The following is a 27,104-nucleotide window of genomic DNA, read 5'->3' as shown; positions in this document are numbered from 1 at the left end:
AAGATACATATTTATTGGTAAAGACCCACATAAAAAGAGCATAAGAGTTACCTGCACATAGTTGAGTTCCTGGTATACTCTTCTAGCAAACTCATCTACAAGAGCAACAACATCAGAGGTGATAACATCTACATACTCGTTTATAAGCTTACCCAGACCCCGCACCAAATAGAAATCTAACCCAATGGCTTCTTCAATCTCAGGCCTCTGCACTTTAACAGCAACCAATTGGCCAGAGTATCTTAGGCGAGCTTTATAAACTTGGCCCAAACTTGCCGCTGCAATAGGGGATGCTGAAATAGCTGAGAAAATTGAGTCAAGTGACAATTCCAACTCCCTTTCAATACATGCAAAGGCATCAGCATTTGGAAAAGTAGGTAGGGCATCCTGTTTGAATCAAAGAAAGTTAATGTATGCTTATGAATAGTACTCAATGTTCATAACTAGTAAGCAATTCCACATGTAAATTGTAAAATAAACATCCTGCTTGAATTGAGAATCACAATAGCTAGAAGCAACAGATCACATAAATAGCTCAAGGCAAAATAGATGAGAATTAGTTGGCTACACATACCAAGTATTTCTATTTTCCGTTTTAGTAGATGGATTTCTAGATCATTGTAGCGAGTGCAGCTCCTTTACTGTGTACAGCCCACCAGTTACATTATGTCACTGGTAAATTTCAAATAACCTAACTTCACCAAGAGTCAGGGATGAAAGGGTGAGGGGAAGGGTAGACAAGTGCCAAGGGTCGCTGTAGTGAACCCCTAAATTTAAAACGATGACACCATATTAAAGAAATTCAGATGAATCTATTCGTCCTATCCTGCCAAACCATTCCATCCAACCACATTTATAAAGAAAGCACGCTTGCATAGCATGAACAAGTGAGCCCTGTTACCACGCATTCAACATTGCACACACATGAGCAGTCCTTCATATTTGTGTGACTAGTTCACTATGTCAAAGGAGGAACCCCTTCTAGAGATTACATCATGCATATTGTAAAATGTATTTCCGCCATAGTAGCCAAGGAAGGCAAATGGGACCCACAAGATTTGCAATGTTATGTTTTTGGTCTAAGGTAAGGGATGCACTTATAGGGACCCCACCACTTTCATGTCAATAAAATATGCTCCAACATTAGAAACAAGGGGCCAGGCGCACATCTGGGACCCCACAAGGAGTATTTCAATATAATGTTGTCCAACTCAGCTAAAGGGGCGCACATCTAGGAGGCCCTCTAAAATGATGATTTTAGATTTAATTTGTTGATCGAAAAGGAAAGGGCACAGCTATTTTTAGGCTCCACAAAAATATAATTTGAATGTATTATTTTTGGTAGGAATGGGAGCATTTTTAGTGGCCCTAGCTTCTAAGATGTAGCCCCCCCTCCATGAAAATAGCTGTTGCAAGTCACTGTTGGGTGGCCAAACTTTGGCTTATTTATTCAGCTCGCCCTTCCATTCCATTGTAAGGGCAGTTGAATAACTGAAGGCCAGAACTCTGCATTTGCTTTCTAAGTATATTGCTACTGGATGGTTTATCCGGTGCACTATAGAGGCTGAGATTGCTGTTGCTGTACAAGTTTATTCATCCCAGAGTATCTTCAGCAATGATTATGAAACTGGAGAAACCAGCTAACATTGTTCTAATATATCAGATAATTTACCATTTGAAGTGGTTTCCTTAAGTTTTCTGGTGATAGAATTACTGGATCTTTCATCTGTTACAGACAAGGCCTGTCAAGCCTGGGTGCTCTGGTTTGCTAGTTTTTTATTTTCTGGGCACTATTTCAGATCTATGATGTAATTTACCAGTGCCATCCCTGAGTATGGCCGCCATCACAACAGCCTGTTGATAAATATAGGTGTGTAAACCCAGAGGCAAATTTGATAATGCCATAGCCTTCCTTGAATTGTATACTCTTGCAAGATCTTATGAGGATAATAGCTATGAACCAATCTTCCGTTTACGCACTGCCTAAAATTACATATTTCTTTTGTCTTCAGAGAATCTATGCTTGAAACCAAACCTTGCAGCCCTGGTTTTTTTCTGTTTTTCAAGATTCCAATTAGCTTTCCTCACAAAAGTTTTGTAGAGTGTTTTGGCCATGGAAGTAAAGGAGTATCTACCAAACCTGTTGAGTAAATTTTCCCCATTTATCATAATAGAGCATCACTTTTCTGTTCACCATTACAACCATAAAGGCAACGTATCATAAAGGGAAAACCCCTAGTGGTGATTAGCTTCACCCTGAAGAGTAGAAAGACAAACCAAGGTGGAAGTGGGCTGTCTTCATGTTGCCTTTGATCTGTCTTGGGAAAGACATTGTATATTTGACAAGATAAATTGAGTGGCAACAAGCCTACAAAGGGTTGGGTTTTCTCAGCAATCAGGTAATGTTCAGCCTGTTGCCACAAAGTCTAGCAGGCCTTAGAGAGGGATCCCCTACAAGGCTATGATTAGATCTAGTGACAACAATGAGATAGTAGCCCACTGTCACCACAGCTACTATCCCCTGCTCTTTACGGATTTTCACCGATGGAAGGAGTCCCAGTAACAAATTGAGTGGCAACAAGCCTACAAAGGCTTGGGTTTTCTCAGCCACCAAGTAATGTTCAACCTGTTTCCGCAAAATCTAGCAGGCCTTGGAGAGGGATCCCCTACAAAACTATCATTAGACCTAGTGACAACAATGAGATAGTAGCCCACTGTCACCACAGCTACTACCCCTTGCTCTTTACGAATTTTCACCGATGGGAGGAGTCCTGGTAACAAAGTCACCTAAGGGATGTTCTAGGTTTAAGGGTACAAGGTGACTTAGGCTTCTAAGGGAAAGATTCAACTTAAGTACAAGGCTCCAATCAATGAATAATTGTTAAAATTTGCAACAAGGGCCAAATTCCACTTTAGACAATTCATTTGATGGAGATGATGATGATTGCATTAAATTCCTCTTTTCGAGAGGACCAAAATCGACCTAAAGATTATCAAATTTGAACAAGCAGAAATGTGTTTTTGAATTTATGCAAATTGACAAGGTCATCCACATCATCATGTAAGCTCAGGAACCCCAATGGACGTGTCACTTCACCCTCAACGACTTGTATAAATATAAGTGACCTCTCACCTCATTTGGCATCATCATCACTCACACATTCTTCTCTCGCCTCTCATTGGTTCGTACAGCTATTGTGCAGATATTTTCTTTCACACGTGTAGCAAGGAGGACGAATTTTTCTTGGCGAATTGCAGGGCCGAAATTTCAGAGTTGTTGCAGGGTTTGACTAGCGTTGACCAGTGCAGTGCCCTGTGAGGGTTGCACAAAGCCATGAAGGGCTCATGCAGAGGAGCGTAGTGTCTTCAGTGCAGAAGTCCGAAATTTAGCTGGGAGTTCAATGTTTTGAGCCGAGAGGGCTGAAGTTGAGGCTCTTGAGAGCAAATCAATCCAGTAGAGGAAGTGACACAGTTCCTCAAAGGCAGTGACGCAGGCCCACACAATGATTGCATAGGGACAGCGCAGAAGTAGAGGGGACTCATTTCAGTTGCCGGATCAGCCAAGACTTGTAGTGTAGAGTGAGGTAATCCCACTAATATCTTATGCCGAGTGATATTCTCTGTACGAGATAGCCAGCGTGGCATCCAGAGTTTGTATTCAGAAATAACTACTACTTAATAATAAAAACCCTCATAACTACAGCATCAGTTTTCCCACATTGGTTTTTTTCGGGGACTTTTGTCCAAAAATAATGGTGTCATTGTGTTGTATCTATTTCCTGTTGAGTTTCTTGTTTCCACTTATAAATTTAAATGGTGTAGCCTGCCATGAATGTATTTCAATGTTTGTTGTAGAAAACTGCAAAATAACTTGTTCATGTAAATTAACAAGTAGGAGAAATATTATTAGCTGCTGCCGTAATTATTTGGGCATCCAAATTTTCACATTGTAAAGTTGCAGGACCACATAGGACCAAGTGGACCCAAAATTACGTCAAGTGTATGGAGTGGATCAACCAAGGAGGGGCTTGACCTAATTATGGAAGAGAAGAGGATCAAGAGAAATTTCCTTTTGAAATTTGGATGTAATGATCCTAACGAGGTCACTAACCCAAAATCAAGCTAGGGCAAGAAATGGTCTTGTGGCTAGGGCTTTCTATATCTCGGGATTCCATCGTCGGAATTTCTTGAAATTTGGAGGACCTCTTGAGCAAACTACAACATAGTAGTGGACCAATTTTCAAGGGTTTTGGATGGCTACAAAGGATTTCGTGTGATGCCCTAGGAGAACTTCTGGGAATAGGCCTAGAATTGGAAGAAATGAAGAAAAGAAATGTTATTTTGACCACCAAAGGAATATGAGGATCAATGCCTTATTGCTTGGGCTCAATGGAGTCAAGATACACATAGATTAGGAAATTTCGTGACCTAAGGAGCCCTATTTGATCTTTGCTAGCCTCTCCAAGGGCAGCAACTAGATCAATAGAGATTTATACTTCAAATTTGCTTAGGAGACAAAGTTTCGAGGTCTTTAACCTAAGAGATGCCTCTAGGAACATTCACCCAATCCCTCAAAGGTCAACGCATGCATTTAATCACTTATTCAAGGTCCAGAAGAATTTTGCATTACATTTAACCTATACAAGAATAAAGATAACAACATACATGCACTTAACCAGTAACATAACAAGAATAACATCAAAATTTCGACTTACATGAGAGAAAGAGTATATCCATTTATCAACTTCGCATTAGAGAAGCTCCAAAGACAATAACGAAATCCAAACATCATAGCGCATCAAGAAAAGCTCCAAAAATTCATCCCAACAAAAAGTGTGAAAATCTCATAATCGATACTAATCCAATCCAAGTGATGGTGATCAAATGAATCACCTCAGTTCTATTTAAATAATCACTTAGGGATTCGAATGGCCTAATTTGGATTAATAATGCCCCTAAAATAAAATAATGTGTATAATAACAACACTTTTGGTGACAAGCCCACCAAGTAGCTCAATAACATAATAAGAAGCGTCTCAAAAGGGTCGAATGATCAATAGAGGCCTTTGAGGAGGCCTAATGAAGTCCTGAATGTGTCATGATGAGAGAATGGACCTCAAACATTGTGTACAAGGGGTTGGCCCCTTGTTTCCCAAGCAAAAACCTGTGGTGCTCCCAAATGGGTGTGGGGGCACAAAGACATCCTCATGGGTCTCCAAGTGGATCGAAAATGCCTATAGACCATATGTAAGGGCTAGGAAGACAACGTAAGCCCTCCCTCTACAGCGAGAGACATCTTTTGGACCCTAGAACATCTCCAAGTGTATGGTGCAAGTGTGGAGCCGATTGGGCATGGTGAACCAAGTGCATCATCCTCATCCAAAAGCTCGAACACGAGCAATCAATGAGTGGTGCTTGGGATCCATGAAGTACTCTTTGCTATGGTAGAGGCCCATGGCTCTCAACGTTCACCCTAAAATTGCCAATGTGGCCCTTTGGAGGGCTAGTACCCCGTATAGGGGGACCAAGCCCCAAACGGAGACCCACCTGCAATCCTGCATAAGATCTAATGTGTACCCTTGCCCTCCAATACAACAAATCATTAGAATAATCAAGTAAAAGAGTTTACAAGTCATGGAATCAATGGGGCACTTCATGGTAGCATGCCCTTCCATAGCGGGCTTTGGCATGTACAAGTGTCTCCAAGCTCAATACGGGGTTAATCAAGGACCCTATTAGGTGGTTTCAACCTCTAAAGGGGGTGACATGTCCATGGTACATCCCTCAAGTTGTAGGTGGAAAATGATATAGTAATGGAGCGGGGTGGGGATCAGGGGAGTCATCCAAACGGCATATCATAGTACAAGTGTAGTTGTAATAAGGGAAACCCACACCTGGGCATATGAGTGTAGGAAGGAGCAAATCGTGGGATATGAGTTACCCCGACCTTTGTTTTTCCACCCTTCTTCATATGCCTTTTGCCTTTGATTCATTTTTCTTCATAATTGCTTGGGGCTCCAAGGGATGAGAGCATGTTGTGTAATCTATAGCAATGGATACCCCCTTTAGGTGGGGCAGCTCATCGCCCACCAGGGGTTGGGACAATCATGGGTTCCTTAATGATGGAGGAGGTTCATCTAGGGCCCATAGAAACCAGGGTGATGGTCATGGATAAGGGGTAGAGCTCATGTTTGGCTTTTGCCCACGTGCTAAATTTGTATGTCTCGACCATCTTTTGCATTTTGTGGTACATTTTCGGTTAAGTGTGGCCAAATTATGCTTTTCCTTTTCTTTTTAGCTACATCAACCTCTGGGGCATTGTTCCAGACCTGACCCAAGGTGTGGACAAAGGGAGGGGGAAGCTAACCCTATGTGGATTGTGGACCCAGTGGACACATGTGGACCCGAATGGGAAAAGAGATGAATGGGGCTAAAATGAGTGATGGGGGGGGATGTGTATGGTGTCGGGAAGCGGGACCACGCAACCAAACTCAGGATTTCCCATATAGTGGCAACCCTAAAGCTAATGGTCAATAAAGGAGATCCCATGGGACTAGGATACAAGGGTAACCACAAAATCGGGCAATGAAGACAAGAATACATACCTAACCCACTCTTTCCACCGAGAGGCACACCTTCAAACATATAATCATAACAAGTGGGTGAGGGACCACATGGCTGGCTCAGGTGGCGGAGATAATGGCACATCGAGCTATCTGGTCGCTGCAAGGTGTTGTTGTCTACCGGCTGAGGACCATATAGGAGACAATTTTTCTCCTATATACGCTACCCATAGGTGGTGGATAACATTTGGCTCCAACTAGGACATGATCTCTCAGGAAAGTGCGTGAAGCTACTTGAACAGGAGGTCATGAGAACACCAATAATCTCTTGGTACCACAGACCTGTTACCTACACATATCAAAGACCAAGCACGCAGGGCAGCATGTTTTTGTGGTGTCTTATGATCACCCATGCTTGGTATTAGGCCACTAAAAATCAACTAGTAAATAAATTTTAAATAAAATTTCAAATGCAATCTTAATCTAAATGCATCTAATCTAGCATGGTAATATCATATGATGTTAGTTCTGATGAAAAACATGAGCATGCAAAGCATCCTACCCCAACATGCATGTTACATCACCGAAATATTAAGTGTAATCATAGGCCCACTGTAACCAACATATCATCTAGTCAATATGAAAGCAACTACCCTTTTGCTCGCTCATGCAATGGATCCAAAGGCAAGGGTAGGAATGATAACATGAAAGGTCACAAGGGCGGGAGGCGGGAAAATGAAGTGACCATTCATGGATTATCACGGGGAAAGAGGGGGCCAAGGTATGCAATCTTTTCCACAAGATCCTTTCTTCTAACCAAAAGATAGAGATATCAACAATTGAGCTTATAAACCTCTGATGGATAGCAACCTCAGGGATATCATCCCCATTATGATCCCTATCATTAATGTCATGCTTTATGACAACCATAGGGTCATGGTTGGGAGGAAAGTGAGACCAATGACAAGGGGAGACACAACAAGGAGGTTGCTCGTGATGATCATATTCACAATCCTGAGGGTATGAGGGGGGAGGAGGGATACTTCTAGTGGATGGCTCTTCCTCAACATCATACCTAGGAGGGGAAAAGGGATCATCAATGATGGTGCTAATGTGAGAAAGGTCAAGGTGCGGACTCAAGGGTAATGTAGCTATGCTACTGGCATTCTGGGGAAGGACAGGGAAAACAAGGCCTTCATCATCAGTGTCATAAATGGGGCTCGCCGTTTCCAATGAACCTTCTTCATGCGTGGGAATGCCATGATCCTCCCTTTCAATGGTGTGAGTAGGAATATCATCATGAGTAATGTCCTAGAGAAAAGGAGAATCAATTCCAACCTCATTTTCAGTGTCAGTATCATAAATAGGGTCGTAGTCAAAATGATGGTTGCCCACATCCCACTTTCCCTCACTAATGCACAAGAAATCAGAAATGTCATCTTCACGGGGAGCTACAATATTCACATCCTCAAACACCCTTTCTGTCATGTACCCATTTTTATTCTTCTTCATAGTACAGCCAGGGTGGATTTCCAGGACAGGGGATGGCCAGGTCAGTGGAGCAAGTTTATGTCATCAGGGGTCCTGATGGAATTTTGAGGAGTTTTTATGGGATTTGATGGCATTTGCTTGGCATATTCCATCATGAGCACAATTTTCCTTTCATTTCATTGCATTCCGACGACTTTTAAAAATCAACATTATTATTGGGCATAACTTAATTAATTATGCTTGAGGTGGCATTCCGAGGAAATTAATTGATGGAACACCTCAGTGTAATAGCTCGTTGGAACCGGAACAAAAAGATCTACATGATGGGACTTTTGGATGCGAGTTTTAGTGACCTAAGGAGACATGGTGGCCAATTTACCCTTTTCCCACATTAAAAAGAATATTTTAATTAAAATAAAAGAGGGAAAAGTGCTCCATGATTAAATAAATTTTAAAATAGAAGGTTCTAGAGGGATCCATCAGATCTATAAAAGAGGAGGAGGAGGCCATTAGAGGACATCTTGGATTTTGATATTGTTTCTTGTATGAGAGGTTGAGAACCCGGTTCTCTACTCCATTGGTAGCCCCAAGACAAAAACCCTCAGATGATTTAGTGAGATTGGGTGAGTACCCATCTCCCCTTGGTGAGTTCATCCAGAATTCACAAGAGAGCTTAGCAGTGGCAGTTTGGTTCAGTTTTGGTGGAGGGACCATGCAACATTGGAGCAGATCCTTGAGGCCAATTCTATCACATTTATCTCAGCTATTTTTGTTATTCCAACATGTAAAACACCAGTTTATACATTATAATAAAAATTGAGGTTATTTCTGTTCATTGTATGATTGATTTGCATGCATTCTCTTGTTCTATTTTACATGGCAATCTTTTGTTTATGAATGGAAAATTTATCCAAAATATTTATCAGTTAAAATTTTGAGAAAACCCCAAATTGTTCCATTTGGACATTACAGTGGTATCAAAGACTTGGTCTTGGTTTAGCCTGCAGATTTTTCAGTTTCCAGTGGCAACAATTATTGTCGGCAAGTTTTGCTAGAGAAATCAAAGACCTAGTTTCTGCGGCAGAATGACGATTTATTAAAAGGGCTTGACAAATTATCTTATTAAATGAGCAACAAAATCTTTCGCAAAATGTTGCCAGTATAATAGTTTCGACAAACTGGCCCGATATTAAAATTCAAAAAGAGGCGTATGATTTTATGTTATGTTATCAAGTGGAGCCGTGAGAATTTTGTTTTATCAAAGTGAAATTATAAAAGGGGCTGCATTATTTGGAATGCATAGAATATATTGAATTTAGATTTTTTGAAGACGGACTTCATAAAATCATGGATGAAATTATTAGGCAGTGGCATTAGAATTGGGGCAAATTTTTATTAAGGCGGTGAGACAATGTTGAAGGTCGAGCGCAGGTGGAGCCGTGGAGTAAGCAAATTCGAAGCCACATTGGAAATTAAAGGCTGAAGGCCGAGAGCTATCGAACTGCAGAAGAACAGAGGCCGAGTTCTAAAATTTTAAAAGGTGACGCATATATTAAGGGAGGCCAAATCTAAGGAAGAAACACCTCTGACAATTCCAAAAATTAATCCTTGCTCAGAGATTTGAATCCCCGTGACCGCTGCTGACCTGAAGCAAATTCCCCAGGGGCCGAGTTCCCAATTTTGTGCATGACCACGACTTCTGTTAATGACACTGACGAGCATAAGACCACATCTGAGTATCTTCAGGTTGTTGAAACTCCATTACCATGCTGTGTGCCATCTCTGAGACAAATATTGTGTGAATTGTTGGCTGTAAGAGGGTCCTCTCGAAGTGCTGGACCTGAATTCAACTTCTGGGCAGCGTTTCTCTCAATCAAATGCTGAAATGCTACTGCCAGTGGACTGATGTTTTCATTTAAACAGCATCCCTGCCAGCAATAACCATCATGTTGCAGGCACCGAATCCAAAGGAGATTTTATATTGTTATATTGGCCCCTTATTATTTTAAAATGCCGTGGAGTTGAACTAGTGAATAAAGGGTGGCCAAATTATTGTCATTTTTGAAAGGGTCCGTGTATTATATTTTTAAGCGGAGGATTAAATATTCAGCTTGGTCAAAAATTTTAAAAGGAGTGTCGTGAACATAAAGGCTAATTATTAGAGAAACTGAGAGGGTCATCCAATAATTATTGTCCAGGAGGTACTGAAGGCCAAATTATCTGAAGAAAGGAGCATGAATTTTTCTGTGTAATACGAATTTCTCATCACAGTTTTCATGTACAAGGTTACTTCGCAAATCGAATTACTTCAGCTTGTAAAAGGGGTCGATTATTGTTCCAAACGAAGGTATATATTTGCAAGGCCGAATATTATTAAAAGGATATGCTTCCCTGAGGGCAGAGCTCCCATACCTGAACCTTATTGGCTCAATTTCCCTTGAGGAGAGACGGATGTATTTCTATTTCTCCATTCTGGGTGTATACAAGTTTTGGACGAGATCTGAATGTGGTCGGACTGATTCCTTGTCAACTCAGAGGCCGTGGTTATTTCTAATTGTTGGGCATGCATTTCCTCCACAGAAAGCCGCATTATAGTTTCTCCCCCTCTCAATTTCGTGTGACTTGGACGTGGGGCCAGTGAAGAAGGAAACTCAGCAGCATATCACTGTTGGGAAGGACTATTACTTGGCAGAAGGTTCTAGTCACCTCAGATTGTACTTGAAGGTCATTTGAACCATGGTGAGTCTGTGTTGTAGCTGCTATACGTGATGAGGCCACGAATTGTCAGTTATTTGCCTAAGGGTTGCTAGGAGGGCCCACGCTATTCTTCCACTTACTGCTGGACGTGCTTACTGGAATTTTATATGGCACCTGGACATAATTAATCCCTGCTAGAAGGTGTATCAACTGTTGGTGAAATTCTTTTCTGTATCCCATTCGAGCACCTACAGAAAACCAGGAGGATGAAATCATCTATTACCTGGGCTGTATGTCATTACAGAAAAGTGTGAGTACTGTGGGGTAGCTTCAGTCCATTTGGGTGAGGAGAGGTATTGTTAATCAGTCCAGGGCGACCTCATATTGGTCTTGCTGGCTGTGCAAATGTTCTACAATATTTAGAAGACTGCTACAAATGGGTATTGCGCTATAAGGATGGACAGTCTCCCGCGAGCGTGTTGTTGTTCATTTGGCTGTCAATACATTGCTTAAACCAGGTTCTTCTGTATGATCTCTGCTACATTTTTATTTGTTTTCCATCATAAACTTTATCAGTTCTCAGTCAATTTTCTTAGTTTGAAATATCAGTAGCTGGTTTGAGGTTGGTCTCTCTATAAAAATGCCATCATATGTTAAACATATTCCACCTACAGGAAATGGTTTGTGACAAAACATTTCACTAAGAAAGTCTACCAATCCAAAAAAAAAAAGGTGGCATTTTTGAGGGAATTTTACAGAATACAGTGAACTTTTGAATAACAAATACATCAACCATGAGAGTGTGAGTTTGGTAGAGGTCTGAGATTCATTTGTTACAGCATTTATTGCCCCAACTATTCATCACTTGTGTATGTTATCCTTGTATCCTTGTTGCTGAACAATGGAGTATTTAAAACATCTCGTGCACCAAAACAACAGTAGTCCCTCAATGGACTGCAATGTAGATCAGAAAATGAAATTGGCCATCAAACCTTTCTCAAAAGAGATCCATGCCATTCTTAACCATGAGCAGCCAAGAGATTTGCAGAAGGAGCCAAAGATTGGACACAAGATCCTTGCACTTGGGACAGATTTGAAGCACATTAGGGTCACATGGAAAATTCTCTTCAAACTTGATGAACTAGATGCCCTACTTTCCAAAGTGAGCTAGTTAGATGGAAAGGAACTAATTTGGGCTCTAAAACCAGCAATGCTTGTTCTCATACAACACAAGTTCTTGGAGGAACCTTGTGAAGGGGTTAGACTTCCAGTTGCATCTTGTCTCAATAACATCATGAGACTAGCTGCCTCTATAGCTCCTTTCAATGATAATGTTATGAGGAGAATTTTCAGGTTGATAGTAGAGACGTTTCAGGACTTAGATAACATTGTGGGTATTACCTTTGGGAAAAAGCTTCGAATTTTGGAGGATATGGCCAAGCTCCGAACCTATGAGATCATGTTTGATCTAGAGTGTGATGACCTAATTCTTCAAATGTTCCAATACTTTTTCAGCATGAAGGATCATCACCCTGACACGGTCAAGACAAACATGTTGTCTATCTTGTCTTCAGTTATGGGAGATCGTGATGCCATTTGCAGGGAGTTGCGGGCTAGATTGTAAACCATTTGGAGGAGAGAACAGCCAGTTTCACTTGTTTCTTATGAACTGGCCGAAAGGTTGCTTGAGCAAAACAGGGGTTGTTCCAGAGACAGTTGACTAGGGAGGAGCTGCTCAGGTTTGGTGGATCATGCAGCAGGAATGAGCTGAGGAGGAAGGGTCTCTGCTTCACATGCAAGGGACCTGACCACTCATGCTTGAGTGACACTGAGGAGATGACAAAAGTAGAGCAGGAGGAGATTCCTTCTAACTTTCAGGGGGAGGATTCTTCTTTGGATGAGTCCATGGGTTCATACAATGATACCTCTGAGGAGCACGAGAAGTCATGTGGAGTTGATGACAGTAGCCCAAATATGCATCCATGTGCAGTAGAGGAGTATGAGGAGTAGCCAATTGTTCCCATGAGGGAAAGAGATCAGGGAGCAGACGAGCGACTAATGATTCAGCATAGAGAGCACATAGAGGAGCATCAGTCATGTAGAGACATTGACATCAGGCCAAATTCATATGATGCACAGTCTGTGGGTAGTGTGTCACCAGTGATGAGTCAGCATGAGCAGCATATGATGGAGCATAAGTCAGCTAAGGAGGATGAGGCACACAGTATGCATGATGAGTTGCTTTTGGGGAGTCAGCGAGTGGCTCATGTTGAGCCCATGATGGAGGATGAGCAAACACCCTTGGGGCCAGCCACCGAAGTAGAGCAGATAGATGTGCAGGAAGTCTCCAGGGACGCAGTATTTGCAGACACTTGTCCTCAGGAGACGTTGGAGATTGACCAGATAGTTTGGCAGGAGGATAGTAGACGGAAGGAGTTGTTGGAGATGGTGGTGCATCCATCTTTAGGCCAACCCATTGATGAGGTGCGGACAAATGCACAAGCAGTTGGCAAAGCCGCAGGACATTCAGGGAGCAACCCTCTTCAAGAGTACATAGATAGGGCTTGCAGCACAGTTTGGCCACTTGTACCCATTACAGGGAGAGAGGCAAGACTTTCTCGATGGATATTGTTGACCAACCAGATAGGGCAACATGAGTTGAGCATGAACCCGCATCAGCGTAGTAGACTTGTTCCTTACACAGGAGTCCATGACTTAGATTGGCGGGAGATCGTGAGTTGGTATCCTATTGATCGAGTATCATTCTTAGTCAGGAGCAGTGTGCTGTAGGAGCCCTTAGAGGTGGGGGATATTACATGCTCTAGTCGACAGCAGAATGTGGGTTGGCCACTCAACAATATCTCAGCACAGCATCAGTATGGTGAGACTGACCTTGGGATATGCCAAGGATTGGATTGGAGAGAGGTGATGAGCTGGTACACAGTTGGCGGAGCAGCATTCACAGTCAGAGCTACAACACAGCAGGAACCAGGGAGCCTTAACACTCCCTCTTGGTGGCATTGGGATCCAGGTGGATCTACTGGCAGCAGGTTGAGTCAACGATGGACATGGGATCCAGGTATTGGAGGATCCAGTCATGTTTTGATAGCTTGGAGACGTGACGTGGACCAGTGATTCGTATGGGATTCGGGCATTGGGTCGCAGTGACATTGGGCCACCAGATTGGTCCACACATTTGGATTGCTTGAGGGCAAGCAATCTTGGGGCGGGAGGACTGTCATGTCCCCATTTTTATTCTTCTTCATAGTATAGCCAGGGTGGAATTCCAAGACAGGAGATGGCCAGGTCAGTGGAATAAGTTTATGTCATTAGGGGTCTTGATGGAGTTTTGAGGAGTTTTTATGGGATTTGATGGCATTCGCTTGGCATATTCCATCATCGGCACAATTTTCCTTTCGTTCGGTTGCATTCCGACAACTTTTAAAAATCAACATTATTATTGGGCATAAGTTAATTAATTATGCTCGAGGTGGCATTCCGAGGAACTTAATTGATGGAACACCTCAATGTAATAGCTCGTTGGAACCAGAACAAGAAGATCTACATGATGGGACTTTTGGATGCGAGTTTTAGTGACCTGAGGAGACATGGTGGCCAATTTACCATTTTCTCGCATTAAAAAGAATATTTTAATTCAAATAAAAGAGGGAAAAGTGCTCCATGATTAAATTAATAATAAAATAGAAGGTTCTAGAGGGGTCCATCAGATCAATAAAAGAGGAGGCCATTGGAGGACATCTTGGATTTTGATATTGTTTCTTGTATGAGAGGTTGAGAACCCAGTTCTCTACTCCATTGGTAGCCCCAGGACGGAAACCCTCGGGTGATTTAGTGAGATTGGGCGAGTACCCATCTCCCCTTGGTGAGTTCATCTAGAATTCACAGGAGAGCTTAGCAGTGGCAATTTGGTTCAGTTTTGGTGGAGGGCCTGTGCAACATTGGAGCAAATCCTTGAGGCCAATTCTATCTCAGTTATCTCAGCTATTTTTGTTATTCCAACATGTAAAACACCAGTTTATACATTATAATAAAATCTGAGGTTATTTTTGCTATTGACTTGCATGCATTCTCTTGTTCTATTTTACATGGAAATCTTCTGTTTATGAATGGAAAATTTATCTGAAGTATTTATGAGTTAAAATTTTGAGAAAACCCCAAATTGTTCCATTTGGGACATTACACTTTCTTGAATGGAAGTCCCCACTTCATCGTGTTCATCTTCACTGGCTTTAATAGCGCTTTCACTCATGGCATGCACATTCTCAATCCTTAAATTTGCATCCTGAAGGTCCTCATCACTATCCTCTTTAGATTGATTCCATTCTTCCATATATTCCTCACTTTCATGATGATCATTCACATATGAACTCTCTTCAGTATCACCTTGATCATCCATTTGATTACCTTTCGTGGGGCTTTGTGACTGATTATAATATTTTTCATTGATTAGGTCAATCAGAATATTAGAAGCACAAGCGAGGCCAGCAAAGTCAAGGAGACGACTAGGATCCTTCTCATAGGAACACATCATTATGTAGAGTTGCTTTTGTGTTGACCTATGAAACCTGAGCATGAATTCCTTATCAATGTTTTCCAATAAATCTTCATAAAACTCGGCATATTTTCCCACATCCTTTTGTAGTTCTTCAAGGTCTTGATCATTGAGTTTTGCAAATGTAGGACCAAGATTAATGTCTTTTCGACAATAGTCCATTTTTCATGATTTTGCATATCAAGATTAAAATGGAGTCGCCAGGGTGAATTAGAATGCCTTGATAGATGCTTGCTTCACCCTACAATCATTAACTTTGAAGTTCAAAGAAGAACTACAGTGTCATTCTTCCAATGGAGTCGCCAATAATGATATGTCAATATGTCGTACAGGGAACAAAACACACCTATCGTGTCCTCGGCAATGGCGCCAAAATGTTACCGCTCAAACTAGCAGGGGTCCTAGGAGGGGATCCTATAGGGCAGCTACTAGGTCAAGGGCAACAATGGAGTGATGGCCCAATGTCACCTCAGCTAAGCCTCCCTACTTTTTACGAACTTTCACCGATGGGAGGAGACCCGGTATAAGAGGAATCACAATAATGGATGTGTCAATGAGAGGATAAAGGGTGATTCCCAAAGCCTATTCGTAAGAGAGACTTAATTGTGTGGCTTTCTTGCTTGGAAAGCAAGGTGATACTCTCTCTAGGAAGGGCTACGAGGACTCTCGAGGCTAGGGTTTCGGAATGTATCTTCTAAAGATGATCCCTAGGCCTAGAAATCCTTATGGAGACTTGGTTTTCAACTTTTTACGTGATCTTTGTGGAATTAGAGTTGTAAAGTTAAGACCACACAAGACTAAGTCGACCCAAAATTAGGTCAAGGGTATGGACTTGATCAACCAAGGAGGGCTTGACCTAATTAAGAAAGAGAAGAGAATCAAAGGAGAAATTTTCTTTTCAGATTTGGATGCAATGATCCTAATGAGGTCACTAACCCAAAATCAACCTAGGGCAAGAAATGGTCTCATGGCTAGGGCTTGCTATATCTCGGGATTCTTTCGTCGGAATTGCTTGAAACTTGGAGAACCTCTTGATCAAACTACAGCACAATAGTGGACCAATTTTCAAGGGTTTTGGATGGCAACAAAGGATTTCGTATGATGCCCTAGGAGACCTTCTAGGGATAGGCCTAGAATTGGAAGAAATGAAGAAAAGAAATGTTATTTTGACCACCAAAGGGATACGAGGATCAATGCCTTATTGCTTGGGCTTAATGGAGTCAAGATACACATAGATCATGAAATTTCGTGAGTTAAGGAGCCCTATTTGATCTTTGCTAGCCCCTCTCCAAGGGCAGCAACTAGATCAAAAGAGATTTATACTTCAAATTTGCGAAGGAGACAAAGTTTCCAGGTCATTAAACTAAGAGGTGCCTCTAGGTACATTCACCCAATCCCTTAAAGGTCAACGCATGCATTTAATCATTTATTCAAGGTCTCAGAGGAATTTCGATTACATTTAACCCATACAAGAATAAAGAATACAACATACATGCAATTAACCAGTAAGAAGAATAACACAAAAATTTCTACTTACATGAGAGAAAGACTATATCGATTTATCAACTTCGCATTAGAGAAGCTCCAAATACAATAACGAAATCCAAACATCATAGTGCATCAAGAAATGCCCCAAAAATTCATCCCAACAAAAAGTGTGAAAATCTCATAAAAGATACTAATCCATTCCAAGTGATGATGATCAAACGAATCACCTCACTTCTATTTATACAATCACTTAGGGATTCGAGTGGCCTAATTTGGACTAATAATGCCCCTAAAATAAAATAATGTGCATAATAACAATACTTTTGGTGACAAGCCCACCAAGTAGCTCAATAACATAATAAGAAGCCTCTCAAGAGGGTCGAATGATCAATAAAGTGAGTCATTGGGCCTTTGAGGAGGCCTAATGAAGTCTTCAGTGTGCCATGATGAGAGAATGGACCTCAAACATAGTGGACAAAGGGTTGGCCCCTTGTTTCCCAAGTAAGAACCTGTGGTGCTCCCAAATGGGTGTGGGGGCACAAAGACATCCTCATGGGTCTCCAAGTGGATCGAAAGTGCCTGTAGATCATATGTAAGGGCTAGGAAGACAACATAAGTCCTCCCCCTGCAGCTGGAGACATCTTCTGGACCCTGGAACATCTACCAAGCGTATGGTGCAAGTGTGGAGCCGACTGGGTATGGTGAACCAGGTGCATCATCCTCATCCAAAAGGTGGAACACGAGCAATCAATGAGTGGTGCTTGGGATCCATGAAGTACTCTTTACTATGGTAGAGGCTCATGGCTCTCAATGCTTCCCCTAAAAGTGTCAATGTGGCCCTCTGGAAGGCTAGGACCCCGTATAGGGAGACCAAGCCCCAAACAGAGACCCACCTGCAACCCTGCATAAGTTCCAATGTGTCCCCTTGCCCTCCAATACAACCCATCATTAGGATAATCAAGTAAAAGACCTTACACGTCATGGAATCAATGGGGCACTTCATGGTGGCATGCCCTTCTATAGCGGGCTTTGGCATGTACAAGAGTCTCCAAGCTTAATAGGGGGTTAATCAAGGACCCTATTAGGTGGTTTCAACCACTAAAGGGGGTGACATGTCCATGGTACATCCCTCGAGTGGTAGGTGGAAAATGATATAGTAATGCAGCGGAGTGGGGATCAGGGGAATCATCCAAGCCACATAGCATGGTACAAGGGTAGATATAATAAGGGAAACCCACACTTGGGCATATGAGTGTAGGAAGGAGAAAATCGTGGTACATGAGTTACCCAACCTTTGTTTTTCCACCCTTCTTCATATGCCTTTTGCCTTTAATTCATTTCTCTTCATAATTGCTTGGGGCTTCAAGGAATGAGAGCATGTTGTGTAATATATAGCAATGGATACCCCCTTTAGGTGGAGCAGTTCATCGCCCACCAGGGGTTGGGACAATCATGGGTTCCTTAATGATGGAGGGGGCTCATCTAGGGCCCATAAGAACCAAGGTGTGGTCATGGATAAGGGGTAGAGGTCATTTTGGCTTTTGCCCACATGCTAAATTTGTATGTCCTAGCCATCTTTTGCATTTTGTGGTACATTTCTTGTTGAAAGTTGCCAAATTACGCAGTTCCTTTTCTTTTTAGCTGCATCAACCTCTAGGCATCGTTCGAGGCCTGACCCAAGGTGTGGACAAGGGGAGGGGGAGGCTAACCCTATGTGGACCCAGTGGACACATGTGGACCCGAACGGGAAAAGAGATGAATGGAGCTAAAATGAGTGGTGGGGGGATGTATATGGTGTCGGCATGAGGGACCACGCAACCAAACTAAGGATTTCCCATATAGTGGCAACCCTAAAGCTAATGGTCAAAAAAGAGATCTCACGGGACTAGGATACAAGGGTAACCACGAAATCCGGCAATGGAGACAAGAACTCGTACCTAACCCACTCTTTCTATCAAAATCCCCCCACCAATCCATGCTTAAAAGTGCCCATGACAAGTAAGGAAAATTACTCAACTATACCAATGAAAAGTCGTACCTTTGGGGTCGGGAGGCACACCTTCAAACTTACAATCATAAGAAGTGGGCAAGGGACCACATGGTTGGCTCAGGTGGTAGAGATAATGGCTCGAGCTATCTGGTGGCTACAAGGGGCTGTCGACTGTCGGCGAAGGACCATATAGGAGGAAAAAATTATCTTATATACACTACCCACAGTTGGTGGGTAACAAGGCACATACCTCAACAGCTCCTAAAACTTGGTTGTATACTCTTCATCTGTCATGGAACCCATCTTCAACTCATAGAATTCCTTGGTCTCTTCGTCATAATATCTCTCTGAAAAGTACTCCCTAAAGAGTCATTTAAACTCATGCCAACTCAGCTCCTCTACTCTGATGCCTTTGACATGCTTCACATATTCCCACCATATATTTGTTTTTCCCTTTAGACTAAAGACCGTTATCCTTGCTTTCATATTCTCTGAATAATCATGCAATCCAAAGAACTTCTTCATCCCAAGTAGTCATGCTTCTGCATCTTCTAGTTTCTTCATATCTCCATCAAATGTAGGAGGCTTAGCTTCCTTGAAATCTTCTCGCAAATACTGCTTCTCAATCCTATAAGGATGTTGGCGATAATGACGATGATGTCTCTTAGAACCAGAACTAGAATAAAATACATGAGTACTAGCTCATCTGTCAGGTGTATCCAAAGACATGCCACCCCTGTCTGAAAATTCTATCACTGCAACAAATGATTTATTTTACCTACTTATTTTCCCAATAAGTTATTTATGAAAATCCTGAAGTAAACATTAAAATAAATTATGCTGCAGATATCACGCCATAATACAGAAACAAACACATGCACAAGAATTAACACATTGATACGGATATTTTGGACAACAATCCCCAGAAAAACCCAATGTGGGAAAACCGGTGTAGCAAGGAAGGATTTTATTATTCAGCAATTCTTCAGTACAACTGGATGCTAAACTGGCTTACCCAACAGAGAGAAAAATCTTCAGCACTTCTCCCAGTCTCAGCGTCAACCTGGCTGACCTCTACGTAGCTCCCAGACCCTCTGTGTCAACCCCTGCCTCTCTGCGTCAACCTGGTTGACCTCTACGTAGCTCCCAGACCCTTTGTGTCAATCCCTGCCTCTCTGCGTCAGCACTGGGCCTCTCTATGTCACCCACACAGGCCCTCCAGTGACTGCGCAGTCTGTTGCCTCTGCGTCTGCCTCTCCAACCTCTGCGCTAATCTTCTGGTGATATTCTTGACTCTCTATTCCTTACTAGTTGCCTCTTGCTACTCTCCAGACCACTAGTTCGAATTTCTCAGCTAACCCCGCTCCTGAAATCGAACTGATTGGTCTCCCTCAGTGTGTTCTCCAACTAACCCTCAAGCCTCTTCTTATACTTTTCTCGTTGATCCATCAATAGCCGAGATTAAATCTCTAATCAACGGCTAAGATTACATTTGGCTTGATCCATGACTTTTGGAACCTTCTAACCCAGTTTAATATTAATACCCCATTAATATTTTATTTTTCCTAAGTTTAGACTTAGGAACTCCATTAAAAATATTAATTATTTTAATATCTCCCAAACTGGGTACAATCTGTCCAAACCATTTCTGGGCCTTGGAGATCTCATGTGCTTTAGCCTCTCCACCAATTTTCATGGCTAGAGCATATCTAATGCTACCCCGAACAACACTCCCTCTTAGCGAGGACTGTGTTATAGTAATACTCCTCACTGAGCATAACTCTGATTATCCGACACCGGTACCTGTGCTGATGCTAGGCCTCCCCGCCCAACATCCACTGCACTGTTGCATCCTGTACTGCTGCCCATGGCTCTGCCTCTGCCATTGTTGCATCCGTACAGCAGCTCCCTCTGCATTCGTGCTGTTGTTGGTCCTTCTTCCCAACACTGCATCCTCTTCTCATCATCTTGCATCGTGCTACTGCACGGCAACATCACCCCCATTTTTGCTACTGAAACAAATTCTTTATCATGCCCATATTTTCCCTGAAGTAATCAAACTTTGTTCTTCCAAGGGCCTTGGTGAGCATGTCTGCCACCTGTTCTCCTGTAGGAGTGTAGCTCAACTGTACAGCTCCTCGTTGGACACAGTCTCTGACAAAGTGACACCGGATATCAATATGCTTTGACCAATCATGAAACACTGGATTCTCAGAGAGTTTGATGCAACTCTGATTATCATACACAATCCTGGTCGCCTCCATCTTTCTTCTGAATAGGTTCACAAGCAATTTTCTAAGCCATATGGCCTCACACGAAGTTGTGCTTGCAACCATATATTCTGCCTCAGTTGAGCTCAGAGCCACGGATTTTTGTTTCCTACTGCACCAGGAGGTCATTCCTGATCCAATGTTGAAACAGTACCCAGAGGTGCTTTTCCGATCCACTAAACTTCTTGCCCAATCTGCATCAGTAAACCCACTCAATCTGATATCCTTACTCCTTATGTATAGGAGTCCATAATCGATTGTTCCCTATAAATACCTGAGAACATGTTTGGTTGTTGCCCAGTGCGCCCTCTTCGGCTCCACCATGAACTGACTGAGAGTGTTGATAGCATAGCAAATGTCTGGCCTGGTATTGACCAGATACATCAAGGACCCTATGAGCTGCCTGTATAAGGTGGGATCAACATCCTTGTCTTCAAATGCATCAATCTTCTTCTAGTTGGTTATCATTAGAGTAGCCATGGGTCTACAGTCCTGCATCCTGAATCTCTTCAGGATTTCTGTAGCATATCTCCCTTGCCCAAGGAAGATCTCTCCCTTTTGCTGCCAAACTTCCAACCCCAGGAAATAATGCATTCGTCCCAAATCCTTCATGTCGAATTTCGTGGCTAAATTCTTCTTGCAGTCCCCTATGAGCCTAGATGATCCTATTAGGAAGACATCATCCACATATAATACTAAGATTAGAGGTTCATTCTCTACAACCGGATAGCAAAGATTTGGATCTGCGTCACTCTTGACAAATCCCATTTTCTACAAGTAGCCATCGATTCGACCATACCATGCTCTAGATGTCTGTTTCAGCCCATACAAGGCTTTCTTCAATCTGCATACATGAGACTTCTTCTCATGTGTCTCAAAGCCCTTTGGTTGTTCAATGTATACCTCTTCTTCTATCACTCCGTTCAGAAATGTCGTTTTGACATCCATCTGATGAATCTCCCACCCCATCTGTGTTGCAAGAGATATCACAGTTCTAAATTTCTAATAGATGTATACCTAGCTACCGGGGTGAAGGTCTCTTCGTAGTCAATTCCTTCCTTCTGAGAATACCCCTTAGCCACAAACTTGGCTTTGTATTTCTCAACATTGTCGTCTGCAGCATATTTGATCTTGTAGATCCATCTCGAACCTACCATTGATCTGTCTTGAGGCCTTGGAACTACCTCCCAGACATCGTTCACCATTATGGAGTTGTACTCCTCTACCATCACATCCAGCCAAACCTTATGTTGAGTTGCCTCCTAAAAACTGGCAGGCTCCCCATCCTGAGCTACTAATGCCTGATATCTATCTAGTTGTTTTCGCTCCCTCTTATTGTTCCTTGGCGCACCGATGAAGTCCTCTACATTTCGCAGAATTTGACGAAGTTCCCTGCTCGTTCTTCCTCTGCCAACAGGTGCTACTGTTAGCTCCTCCTCATCCTATGATTCTTCCCGACCCGAGGAAGAATTCTTTTCTTCCGTTGGTTGAAGAGGTTTGACCAACGATTCCTCTTTTGACTGCTCCTCGGAAGGCATTTCTCGAGATTTTTTGAAAGCCCTGTCCTCCATGAACTTCACATCTCATCGAACTACTACCTTCCTGCTCCCTAGAAGATAGATTCTGTATGCCTTAGCATTCTCACTATATCCAACTAGATATCCTTTCTCTGCAGTTTGATCCAGCTTCTTCCTCTTTTCCTCGGGTATGCGGCAATATGCTAAGCTCCCAAATATCCTGAAATAACTGACTTCAGAGGTCTTCCCCTTGAAGACTTTCTATGGAGTAATCTTGCCCGATGCCTGATGAGGAGTTCTATTCTGAACATATACTGTTGTGTTGCAGGCTTCTACCCACAGGAATTTTGGCATATCTTGATCATACATCATGGCCCTAGCTGCTTCTACAATAGTCCTGTTCTTTCTTTCTGCTACTCCATTCTGCTCCGGATTGTAAGGAGTTGTCCACTCTGTTTTGATGCCCTCCTTAGTGCAAAAATCAATGAAGTCCTTGTCGACATACTCTCCACCATTATCTGAGCACAAAACTTGTATTTTCTTCCCACTCAGATTCTCCACCAGAGCCTTGAACTCCTTGAATCGACAGAAAACCTCATCCTTGGTTTTCAGAAAATAAATCCAAGTTTTCCCTGAGTGGTCATCAATGAAGGTGAGGAAGTACTCGGCACCACTAAAAGCTTTAGTGGACATGGCTTCGCAGATATCTGAGTGTATCAATCCTAGTACACTCTTGGCCTTGTTTTTACTTCTAGGAAATGTTGCTTTGGCATACTTTCCTAGAGCACATCCTCTGCATATATCATCTCGTTCCGTACTAAGATTCGGAACTCCTGTTACAGTGCTCCTGAGAATTCTCAGAGCCCCATGGTGCAAATGTCCCATTCTTTTGTGCCATAGTTCGTTCAAATCCTTGTCTCCATGACTGCCTATTAGTGCCATTGGTGATTCTAGTTGTAGTTTGTACAACCTGTTACTTTTGATCCTGATCTGCACTTTCTTTTTCCAGCTCGGGTGTTTGACGTATAATTTCTCCTTGATGAAGAAAACGTCATAGCCTTTGCCTTATAGTTGCAACACGGAAAGTAAATTCATCCCCAATCCTGGCACATGCATCACACCGGTAGCACGAAACCACTCTCTCGTTTCTGTTTGAAAAACTATGGTACCCCTCCCTACTGGAGTACACTTTGCCTTATTCCCCATGGTGATCTGAAAGTTCATTTTCTCCTCCTGATAATTTGAGAAACATTCCCGGATTCTCGTGCCAAGAGGCTCTAATGTTTATATACCACACCTTTGATGATGCAGAGCTAGTCGCACAAGCCACTTCTTCTTCCAGCCTGGAAACCAACATAAAGAAATCGAAATCACTTTCTCTTATGCAATTGTCTAAAAATCTATGCGAGTCTCCTGATATAGATGCCTCCGCATCATGATCTCGACCCATAATTGATTTTCCCTTCCTGTCTCTGATTACTTGCTCTGATACCATGTGAAAATTCCATCGCTGCAACAACTGATTTATTTTACCTACTTATTTTCCCAATAAGTTATTTATGAAAATCCTGCATTAAACATTAAAATAAAATTTGTTGCAGATATCACACCATAATATAGAAACGAACACATGCACAAGAATCAACACATTGACATAGATATTTTGGACAACAGTCCCTAACAAAACCCAATCCGGGAAAACTGGTGCAGCAAGGGAGGATTTTATTATTCAGCAATTCTTCAATACAACTGGGTGCCAAACTGGCTTACCCAACAGAGAGAAAATTCTTCAACACTTCTCCCAGTCTCAGCGTCAACCTGGCTGACTTCTGCGTAGCTCCCAGACCTTCCAGGTCAGCCCCTGCCTCTCTGCGTCAACACTGGGCCTCTCTGCATCACCGACGCAGACCCTCCAGTGACTATGCAGTCTGCTACTTCTGCATCTACCTCTCCAACCTCTGCGGTAATCTTCTGGTGTTGTTCCCGACTCTGTTCCGTACTAGCTGCCTCCTGCTGCTCTCCAAACCACTAGTACGAATTTCTCAGCTAACCCCACTCCAGAAATCGAACTGACTGGTCTCCCTCAGTGTGTTCTCCCACTGACCCTCAAGCCTCTTCTTATACTTTTCTCGTTGGTCCATCAATGGCCGAGATTAAATCTCTAATCAACAGCTAAGATTAGATTTGGCTTGATCCATGACTTTCGGAACCTTCTAACCCAGTTTTATATTAACATCCTTTGATATCTCCTAAACCGGGTGCAATCTGTCCAAACCATTTCTGGGTCTTGGAGATCTCATGTGCTTTAGCCTCTCCACCAATTTCCATGGCTAGAGCACATCCGATGCTACCCCAAATCAACACCCTGGTTGTATCATCCTTGTCCATCCTGTATCCTCTATGAGACTTGTTGTCATACGCCCCATTTGTATTTTCTTTGTTGATTTGGGTAGCATCGGATGTGCTCTAGCCACGAAAATTGGTAGAGAGGTTAAATCACATGAGATCTCCAATACCCAGAAATGGTTTGGGCGGATTCTAAACAGTTTGAGAGATATTAAAATAATTAATATTTTTAATGGAGTCCTTAAGTCTAAACTTGGGAAAATAAAATATTTATGTGAGTTAATATAAAACTGTGTTAGAAGGGTCCAAAAGTCATAGATCAAGCTAGAGTTAATCCTAGCCGTTGATTAGGGACTTAATCTCGGCCACTGATTTGTCAACGACAAAAGTATAAGAGGAGGCTTGAGGGTCACTTGGAGAACACACTGAGGGAGAACAGTCAGTTCAATTTCTGGAGCGGGGTTAGCTGAAAAATTCGAACTAGTGGTTTGGTAAGCAGTTAGGAGGTAGCAAGTATGGAACAGAGAGACGAGATCAGGCACTAGAGACCAGCGCTGAGGCGGGAGAGGCAGACGCGGGGCATTTCAGGCAGACGCAGAGGTAGCAGGAGACTGTGCAGTCACTAGAGGGCCTGCGTGGGTGATGCAAAGAGGCTCAGGGCTGACGTAGAGTGTCTGGGAGGAACGCAGATGTCAGCCAAGCTAACGCTGGGACTGGGAGAAGTGCTGGAGAATTTTTCTCTCTGTGGGTAAGCCAGTTTGACACCCTGTTGCACTGAAGAATTGGTGAATAATAAAATCCTCCCTTGTTGCACTGGCTTTCCCACATTGGGTTTTTCCAGGGACTGTTGTTCAAAATATCTGTGTCAATGTGTTGATTCTTGTACATGTGTTTGTTTTTGTATTACGGTGGGATATCTGCAGCAGAATTTATTTTAATGTTTATTGAAGGAATTTCATAAATAACTTATTGAAGAATAAGTAGGAAAAGTAAATCAGATGTTGCAATGATAGAATTTTCACATGGTATCAGAGCGAGTAATCAGAGACGGGAAGGAAAAATCAATTATGGGTCGAGACCATGATGCAGAGGCATCCACATCAGGGAACTCGCATAGATTTTCAGAAGATTGCACAAAAGAAAGAGACTTCGATTTTTCTATGTTGGCTTCCAGGCTGGAAGAAGTGGCTTGTATGACTAGTTTTGCATCATCAGAAGTGTGGTATATAGACAGTGGAGCCTCGTCGCATATGACGGGAATCAGGGAATGTTTCTCAGAATATCGAGAAGAGAAGATGAATTTTCAGATCACCATGGGGAACAAGGCAAAGTGTACTCCAGTAGAGAAGGGTACCATAGTTTTTCAAACAGAATCGGGAAAACGATTTCGTGCTACAAATGTGCTGCATGTACCAGGATTGGGGATGATGTCTACTTCAAGGCAAGGGCTATGATTTCTACTTCATCAAGGAGGAGGTATACGTTAAACACCCAAGCTGGAAAAAGAAAGTGCAGATCGGGATCAAAAGTAATAGGTTGTATAGATTACAACTAGAGTCACCAATGGCACTAATAGGCAGTCATGGAGACAAGGACTTCAATGAACTATGGCACAGAAGAATGGGTCATTTGCACCATGGAGCTCTGAGAATTCTCAGGAGCACTGTAAAGGAGTTCCGGATCTAAGTACAGAACGAGATGATGTATGCCAAGGCAACATTTCCTAGGAGAAAACACAAGGCCAAGAGTGTACTAGGATTGATACACTCGGATATCTGCAAACCTATGTTCGTCAAAGCTCTTAGTGGCGCTGAGTATTTCCTTACCTTCATTAATGACCACTCAAGGAAAACTTGGATTTATTTTCTGAAAACCAAGGACGAGGTTTTCTGTCGATTCAAAGAGTTCAAGGCTTTGGTGGAGAATCTAACTGGGAAGAAAATAAAAGTTTTGCGCTCAGATAATGGTGGAGAGTATGTCGATAAGGACTTCACTGATTTTTGCGCTAAGGAGGGCATCAGAAAAGAGTGGATAGCTCCCTAAAATCTGAAGCAGAATGGGATAGCAGAAAGAAAGAACAGGACTATTGTAGAAGCAGCTGGGCCATGATGTATGATCAAGATATGCTGAAATTCTTGTGGGTGGAAGCACGCAACCCAACAGTCTATG

General features: G+C 42.5%; 1 protein-coding gene across 1 annotated transcript in view; it reads right to left on the bottom strand.

The window, feature by feature from the left end:
• The window catches only part of LOC149156771 (Protein kinase superfamily protein), a 358,651-nt gene that overhangs the window by 202,250 nt on the left and 129,297 nt on the right, over positions 1–27,104 (bottom strand). The window contains exon 3 of the mRNA XM_089438585.1: positions 52–387. Within this exon, the coding sequence (XP_089294711.1) occupies positions 52–387 (336 nt within the window). The remainder of the gene's footprint in view (positions 1–51; positions 388–27,104) is intronic.

This window comes from Pinus tabuliformis, chromosome 9 (assembly GCF_031772625.1).
Source record: "Pinus tabuliformis cultivar Carrire ecotype Pingquan chromosome 9, CPIR1, whole genome shotgun sequence".
Lineage (NCBI taxonomy): Eukaryota > Viridiplantae > Streptophyta > Pinopsida > Pinales > Pinaceae > Pinus > Pinus tabuliformis.
This window is presented reverse-complemented; position numbering and strand designations above follow the sequence as displayed.